The following is an 8,711-nucleotide window of genomic DNA, read 5'->3' on the forward strand; positions in this document are numbered from 1 at the left end:
ATAATGCCATTCATTCAAGACGAAAGTGAAAACCATATCCTTGATAAAAACGGAAACAAGATTGAATATACTGTTGTTTACGAAGAAATAGATCCTCAATACAAACATAGAGAGCCAATCCACGTTAATGATGATGGCCACCTTGTATGGCGCGTTTTTAGTGTCAAAATTCAAACTATCAATTCAAACATTCAATTCTTCAACTCAAACATTCAATCTTTCAATTCAACTCAAACATTCAATCCTTCTATTCAAATCTGCAATTGTTCGGTTCAAACTTTCGATCCTTCGAATCAAATATGAAACTATTTGTTTCAGACATTCGATCCTTCAATCCAAACACCTTTTTTACAATCCAAAAATGTCATTCTTCAATTCAAACATTAGATCTTTCAAAGCAAACATTCCATCCTTCGATTCACATAGGCACTTCTAAATTAAAAAATGCAGTCCTTCAGCTCAATCACTCGATCGTTACATCAAACATTCAAACTGCAAATTTAAACGTTTAATTTCGAGCTCAAAAATTTTAAAACTTCCGTTAATACAGTTTGCCCTTCAATCCCAAGGTTTTAAAACCTGAATTCTTTGATTCAAACTGGCAGTCTCTCAATGGAATCGTTCAGCATTTCGATTGAAATGTTTACATCAAGTCACTGACGTCACGTGATCGCTCCAGCATACTTTGCGAAGCGACAAAGTTGCCGCGCAAACGTCGGCCATTTTCTCGTCGAGTCGAGTAGCTATGTCTTGGAGAGGTGCAGGGAATTGCTTAATGAAGTTACGAAACTGTATGAAAGAATACAGGGATCCGCGACATCTTCGCATGACTCCAATCCCCGTTCCGATCAGCAGAGAGCGGTCTCGGAGAGAACCAATCCGACCGGTGGTCCGGGTGGTGGAACACCTCAGAACTTGGCACAGAGATCACAGAGAGTTTCCGTGTTGAATCCGAATCCAGTGGGTTTCGAGGAACACCGTGGGTTGTTTGGATTCAATCCAGCATCTTCAAACGGAAGAAAGATGGGATCATTCTAGGTCTGGGACCAAGAAAAACAAGAATCGTCCGACTTGGACGAGAACATTTGTTTGCTTAGCACAGACAGACGTTGAAAGAATGCCATCTGTTAAAGAGAACATTGTGCTCAAAGGGGCTTTATTGGGCGAGAAGCGTCTTACTTTTTTCGCTGACGACGACTGCCACGTTTTTTACTAAAAACTGAGAGTGGCATACCCAAAGCTAGAGCAAGCCGGAGGATACAGTCTTCTCAGGGGTGGTCACAGCCGAATGTTGCAGCCACTGAATCCGCCTTATCATGTATCAAGATTGAAAGAGTTAGTTGGGCAAGGGAAGATTTTTGTAAGGCCACTGCAAAGGGATCTTGAACTTACACAAGAAGGGCGCCCAGATGAAGATGAGGTAAGAGAAGCATTTCTCTCCATTTTTTAATTTTATTATTATTATTATTATTATTATTATTATTATTATTATTATTATTATTTTATTGAAGAGAATTGTAAATAAGTTTTAATAGCTACTGTTAACCTGTAAATAACATTTTACTTGGAATATTTTAATAAAGAGATTTTTTCTATTTTTATAAAATATATTATTATTATTATTATTATTATTATTATTATTATTATTATTTATATGATGATAACGAAGTTGATGATTATGATTATTATTTTTCTATTCCCATAACTTAAGCTTATAGCATGTGAGCTACACCCTGGCCATTTGCAAAAAGCTTGTTTTCTTAGTGCTGTAAATTTACTTTTAAAATTCATGCATGTCCTATATGTGAGAACCTGAAATGGCTGTTAAAGTGTTCTTCGGTGTTCATATTTTAACAGTTTTCACTTTTTCATGTTCTCTTGAGATTCTCTTTTGTTACCATATTGGTTTGTAAACATGAGATTGACTAACTTTTATCTGTTTTTTGAAGAACAACATCGATAATTGTTATATTTTTTGAATTGTGCAGTTGTGGTACTTCAAGTTTGAGGAGTGTAACAATTTATCTTCAGTGCAGTGGTGACAATCTTTTAGAACAATGATAGATCCTTAATATGAAATTTTGATTGTCTTTTAAAGTTTAAAATAGTTCCAAAATGGCATCATTAATTTTGATATTGTACATTTAAAAAGATATGTTTTGTTTATTTCATTTCAGGAAGATGACTTGATTGAGCAGTTTTTAAATTGTGAGAAGTTCTTTACACTAGCAGAGCTGCCTGAGCACCTTAAGAAATGCAGGTCTCTGTTTAGCAATTGAAAATTTATGTCTTAATCTCTTTTAATAAAATAATAATGCTATTGTATATCTCGCATACATACATACATACATACATACATACATACATACATACATACATACATACATACATACATACATACATACATACATACATACATACATACATACATACATACATACATACATACCCCTTATTTATTCTCAAATTTACAGAGTAGTATGACTAATAATTTCTTTGCACTGCCTACAGACAAATGAGTAATTCTGTGGACTGAAGTTTCCTTAAAAACATGTTGCATTTATGTTCAACAATGTTCAATGAACAATGGTCTTTGAAAACTTAACAAATTTTAATCAGTTAAGTGGTTACAAAGGAAAGGCAAAAGGGTTCCTTATTAGTTGTGTCTGATTTGGGGGTTGAAAAAGACAAGTACTTGAGGCACAGTTGTTTCAGGCCCTTTACACTAAGTCTTGGACTTAAAAGTTGACCTACATGGAGGGGTGCAAGGGTTACATGTCCCTGGGAGTATATTTTGCAATTGCTGACTCATAGAACAGTATCAAGCTCAACTGAACGTGTAATAATGATAGATAATTATACATTAGTCAATGAGTTGTGATACATACTTTTGTCATGTTACACTGTATGTTGCACTTCATGATAATGAAAGAACCAACTGTTGTAAATTGTATTAATTATTTAGATTGGCTACAGTATATTCTATTTATGAAAGATGATGTAAGAACTTAATTGGTATTATTTTTCAGTGACAAACAGAAAGATACTACCATGGAGGTTGAAAGCTCTTCTGTTGTGGGAGAACCCAGTGATTGTTCTGGGGAGCCAACTGATGATGACGTCATATTGGTGGGTGATGTTCTTGGTGATCCGTCTGATGAAGAATTGATGAATTCAGTGTTTCCCACAACAGGCTTGGGTGGAACAAACACCAGCACCCCTAATACAATTGGGCCTTTGACAGGCAGTGGAAACAGCAGCAGTATTAGTATCCAAACACCAAGTACTTTGCTGGATGATGGACCTGATGATTCTTTGTCTGCCGATTTACCACTTTTGAATGGTAAATTCTCAGTCTGATATGCCTGTTTCAAGTGAAACTAATGCCACTGTCCCCGACACAGACACAAATGTTCCTGTGATTACCAGTGCTGAAACAAGTCCATCCACCGGTGTTCAACTTGATCATAGTCAAGGTGAAGCATCTTATTCAGGTATCAGAAATACCATTATAGTCACAGTGACTGTAATGTTACAATAATATTTTATACAATGAACTGTGTAAAACTCGCGTTTTGATTGGTCTAGAGGAGTGTGTGATTAGAGTATAGACGCACGAATGACGTCACGAACTACAAAATTCTTGTAGTCCTCCCTAGCAAAATTGTTTTGTCGAGAAAACATTGAGGTTTCCGAGCGAAAAAAATGGATGAAAGTTACGACGAGCTAATTCCGGACTGGTGTAATGAAGATTTAGACATAAAATGTGCTGAAGCAGTCGACGAATTTGAAAAGAAAAGTCGTTTCGCTTGTTTAAGCGATACAGAAATGGAAAAGGTACTCGAAGATTGCCACTCGAAGTCGACGAAAAGACACACAAAATGGGTCATTAAACTATTCGAAGGTGAGAAAAATGATTTATTTTCTACTCATTTACAACAACAAAGATGTAGTAAAATTTTCTTTGCTAAAACTCTTAATTCTTTCCATAGACTGGCGTCGTGAACGAGGAATGACAACACCATTGTTGCAAATGAGCGACATTGAACTAAACGAGGCTCTAGCTAAGTTTTACCTTGAAGCAAGAACTGCGAAAGGAGAACAATACAGTCGCTCTGCACTTCTAGGATTCAGAAATTCAATCGAGAGACACTTGAATAATAACAGTCGAGTTGTAAAAATTTCCAAAAATCCTTTTTTTCAAAAAAGTAACAAGATGCTTGATGCTAAGCTCCGAATTAACCGCAGGGAAGGAAAGGAAAACGTGAAACACAAGCCAATAATTGAGGGAGCTGACCTTGTACGAGTTCAGTCCAGTGAGTTCACTTCCATGAATACTCCAGCCGGTCTTCAGCGAAGAGTGTGGTTTTTTATCTCCCTTTACTGGTGCAGAAGAGGGCGCGAAGGTCAAAGAGAACTGACTCGCTCCAGTTTCGAGTTTTTGAAAGACGGTGAAGGACGCGAATTCGTAATGATGACGCACGACGAAGCAACCAAAAATCATCCCGGGGGCGAAACCGACAAGCAGTCAAGTGAAAGAGAAACCAGGCTGTACAGCACGGGAAAACCCGACGATGCCTTCGCCTCCGTCAAACAGTACGTGTCAAAGCTGAACCCACTGTGCAACGCTTTCTTCCAGCGACCGCGACCTCGAATCCGTAGCGAAGATCCCGTTTGGTACGAAAACAAGCCGCTGGGAGTCAATTCCCTCGGTAACATGATGAAGTCAATTTCCACAGGCTGCAATCTTTCAAAGATTTACACCAACCACTCCGTAAGAGCCACGGCTATCAGTTTGTGGTCAGATGCCGATATTCCAGACCGTCATATCACCTTCGTCTCCGGGCACAGCAACGAGCAAAGCCTTGCCCATTACAGTTCGGTACCGTCTGCTCCGCAGCTGAGGAAGTTCTCAGACACAATTTCAAACGCACTTGCTGGTGGTACTGCTTCGACGGTTCAGACTTCCAGCACCACGGCCCTGATTTCCTCGCCAAAGCGTGTCCTGGCTCCAGTCACAAGTACCACAACAAACCAGATTGCCGTCGACGCTTCCCTCTCCATGAACGCATTTCCTTCGGGATTTTTCAGCTCTTGCAGCATTGGAAACGTCCATGTTTACCTGGGATCTAAACCCAACCAAGGGGAAAAGTAAACTGAACTTGATTGAAGCCAGACCGATTCATAAATCGACGATTTTCATTGACTTTTGGTGCCGAACTTTCGCTTCACGCTCGATTCGAATGAAAGATTGCGATTTTGCATAAATTAAGTTGACAGATTATTGACCAATCACAACACTTGTTAGCTTTAAATTAGCCAATGGGCGTACTTTCTTTGTATAGATTACAAATGACGTAATAAAAAAAAATTTTGCCCCTCAATCCCCGCGCAAATCGTCAACATGAAGATTTTCAACAACGTTTCCAATATTTCGTACGGGACCATATCCAAACAATGTATAAAACAAATAGATTCCATTTTGCCGTGCGTCTGTACTCTGATAACGCACAGAGGACGTGAAAACGTGGTGAGAACATCAGTCACGCTACTCGCCTGCGGCTCGTAGCGTACTTCTTTGTTCTCACCACGTTTTGACGTCATCTGTGCGTTATCAGAGTACAGACGCACGGCAAAATGGAATCTATTTGTTAAATAATAATTGTTATCGTATTTCCTCAGTTTCTTTAAAGTATTTAAAGGAATATAATTTTTATGATGACTGTTGTTTTTTAGATTGGAAGTGAAGGCACCCTACAGTGGGAGTCAGTGGGAGACCATTGTTTGTTTGATATATACTTTTACACCTCACTTGAAAAAGCCTCATTGTCTCTTTAAACCCAACTACCAACTGTGGCTTTGAAGCTCAGTGGTCTCCTGTTTGTGTGATTGTTTTTGTTAAAACTTATTATGCTTTTAGAAGAGTATTGATGTTAAGACATCCCATTACATCACACAAATTTATATAAAACAATCAGGTATCTAATAACAGTGAAAGAATTTCTCACAATCGTTTCATCAGCTGAAATAGCAAAACCATCATCATTGGCTTTTCTTAAGGCATCATGGAGTCTTAAGGCATTTTGTTTTGTCACTATGTCTTTGCTATGGGATGTCGCTATTTCTTTGCTATCAGATAATGCGCTTTAGTTTAAAAACTTTACACTAATTAGTTTTTTGGTGCTGTTGTAAAACAGGAAAAACAGTAGAAACCATTGTGAAAGAAGCCATACATCACTGTAAAGATACTGGATTGGACAGTAATCCGGTTGAAGTGCTGCGTTACTTCCAGAGTCAGCTAGTGCAGGGAAGGCCTCTTGAAATTGAGGATAAAACTTTACCTACTGAGGGGTTGACCAACCAAATATTTTTTGATCGTTCTAACCTGTTGGAGACTGGATTTGATGAGATAGAGGCACTGGATAACAAACAGATAACTCTAGAAGTGCAGTTTTACAATGAGGTAACTGTAAAAGTGTCCATGTGTTATAATTTTTTTTCCTGAATGTAAACATTGCACAAAGACCTGTTATAAATATTAAATTGACAAATTATAAAGCAAAATGTGATTTTTTTTTCACAGCCATTTGAACTCTTATATCATACTCTTTTAGCCTTCTCATGTTGCTTGTGTACAGCTGTCTGTGTGAATTCTGGTCAAGACCTTACTGCAGGAGAAAGACAACGGGGGGGGGGGGGGGGGCAATAAATGAGGAATTAGAATCATGACACCAAATTTTGGGTTAAACTACCAAATAATTGTAATTTGATGTCATGACAATTTTTGGTATGGTGATCAGTTAATAACTAAATAGCACATCAAACATATATTTATCATAAATGTAATTTTTTCAGTCAGCAGAAGATTATGGAGGCCCGAGAAGGGAATTTTTCCTCCTTATGCTTCGAGAAATCAAAGAACAGTATTTTGACAATGGCATAAAAGAAGAAATGAAAGACAAATATCACACAATTGGAGTGATCATGGGCGAGTCAATTTCTTTCACAATTTCTCTGCTCTATTCCCTAATTGTCTTATTTTCACTTTTGTGTTCTTCCCATTTCCTTTTACTTTCCATAAACAGGATTTATGCCAACTTATAATACATCAACATGGTTCTTGGGTCCTGAACAGCAAGATGTTACAGGGTGTGTGTGATACAAGTTTTAAAAATTGCATCAAGTTCCAACCTCTTCCCTTTAAAACTTTGGCAGTGTTTGTAATGATGTTAAATACAGAAAGGGCAATGCGTGATTGTTTATCTGATTGTCTTGAATTAGAAACAACTGCTCTAGCATTATTGAGGGGACCACAATGATATAGGTGAAGTTACCTGTTCTTGGTATAATTTACACAAAAGCAATAAGTTTGTTATGGATAAGATAACACCAAGAGTTTAATCAAAACGTGCTTACAGCCCTGTTGTGTATATTCTCCTTAGTAATTTGGAACGTTCTCACGTTACCTACCTGTTCTAACCCATGCAGTATATGTATTAACATTATAACGTCAACTAAAACTAATTTGTTTTGTTGTGCTTGCTTAAGCTTTGTTAACTTAGTTTTCAAGATTTTACTGAACAGACATTATGTTAGATATGTTATAGATATATTATAGATTTCTTTTTTTTTTTTAAGCACTAAGTATGCTACAAAATGGGAAACTTCCCAGATTTTTGGAATAATGCCATTTAGATGAAATCTTTGAAAACAAGAATCCGTCCCCATGTATGCTTGCAATGCGAAGTGGTCTGGATGAACTGGGAATTTACCAGGTTTGTTTCTATATAATACACGAGCAGGTTCACTTACTTAGGGTTATTTGTGCACGTTTCTTGGTGATGGAGCAGCAATTCTTGCTGGCTCCATTGTGATTTACACCCCTGCCAACAAGTTACTTGGCAATAACGTTAACTCAATAACTGTAGCTGCCTGCAGGCTAGTTTCTGTCTATTTTTGACCTAGCATAAGGTACTCAGGAGTGGACCCAGGAAGTTTTAACAAGAGGGGTAAAAAAGGGCATTTATTTTGTACTTGATATTTAAAAGGGCCAAGAAGGATAGCTCAGATTTAGCACATTTACATGTGATGGCATTTCTTGATAAACTTTCTCTACTGGTCAGTTCTTTTACTTGGAACCTCTGGCACTGATGTAATTTTACCTTATAAATTCAAAGAAGTGTCATAACTGTCAGAACTTTTTTTCTCTACCTAGATTACCCAGGAAATACCTTTGTTCATCCACCTATTCAGAAAGGGAACAACCTTATTGACAATAAAGCAAATTCAATCACTCCTAAAACCTGCTTTTAGTGAGGATGGCTCAAATGACAGACAATACGAAGGTGCAACATACCACTCTTTTATCAAGTACCTTCGACAAGTAGCAACAGCAGGATTTCAGCATTTTCTATCGAAATTGAACGCTGAATTTATGGTGCAGTGTTTGACTTTCATGATTTCATTGAAGAAATGCACGTTTGGATTGAACGATCAAATGTTTGAATTGGAAAATGGCATGTTTGAATTGACGAAATGCATCCTTAAACTGAATGATAGGCCAGGCAATACAAGGAATGCATGTTTAACTTGAAGAATGGCATTTCTGGATTGAAGGAAAGGGTGTTTGGATTGAAGAATCGAATGTTTGAAGCAAACAATTCCATATTTGGATTGAAGGATCGAATGTTTGAATCGACCCATTCCATATT

At 37.5% G+C, this 8,711-nt stretch overlaps 3 protein-coding genes across 4 annotated transcripts; all 3 read left to right on the top strand.

The window, feature by feature from the left end:
• The first annotated feature begins 520 nt into the window (after positions 1 to 520).
• LOC146453673 (uncharacterized) lies at positions 521 to 6,239 on the top strand. Of its 2 annotated transcripts, XR_014859444.1 has the most exons (4): positions 521 to 1,420; positions 2,178 to 2,260; positions 3,030 to 3,476; positions 6,198 to 6,239. XR_014859444.1 is itself a non-coding variant. In XM_085096346.1 (3 exons), the coding sequence occupies exons 1-3, from the start codon at positions 1,289 to 1,291 to the stop codon at positions 3,358 to 3,360; spliced, it is 546 nt and encodes a 181-aa protein (XP_084952472.1). In that variant the 5' UTR covers positions 521 to 1,288; the 3' UTR covers positions 3,361 to 3,487. The 2 variants fall into 2 exon arrangements, 1 of the variants encoding a protein (XP_084952472.1); XM_085096346.1 differs by lacking the exon at positions 6,198 to 6,239 and having other exon boundaries at positions 3,030 to 3,487.
• LOC146453674 (uncharacterized) lies at positions 3,563 to 5,550 on the top strand. Its single transcript, XM_085096314.1, has one exon. It carries the CDS (start codon positions 3,914 to 3,916, stop codon positions 5,153 to 5,155), a length of 1,242 nt encoding a protein of 413 aa, XP_084952440.1. The 5' UTR covers positions 3,563 to 3,913; the 3' UTR covers positions 5,156 to 5,550.
• On the top strand, positions 5,353 to 8,384 carry LOC146453675 (uncharacterized). The gene is made up of 6 exons (XM_085096385.1): positions 5,353 to 5,357; positions 5,737 to 5,765; positions 6,198 to 6,463; positions 6,856 to 6,988; positions 7,639 to 7,775; positions 8,216 to 8,384. Exons 1-5 carry the CDS (start codon positions 5,353 to 5,355, stop codon positions 7,683 to 7,685), a joined length of 480 nt encoding a protein of 159 aa, XP_084952511.1. The 3' UTR covers positions 7,686 to 7,775; positions 8,216 to 8,384.
• The last annotated feature ends 327 nt before the right edge of the window (positions 8,385 to 8,711 follow it).

The sequence above is a fragment of the Pavona decussata genome, unplaced genomic scaffold (genome assembly GCF_977016875.1).
Source record: "Pavona decussata unplaced genomic scaffold, jaPavDecu1.1 SCAFFOLD_324, whole genome shotgun sequence".
NCBI lineage: Eukaryota > Metazoa > Cnidaria > Anthozoa > Scleractinia > Agariciidae > Pavona > Pavona decussata.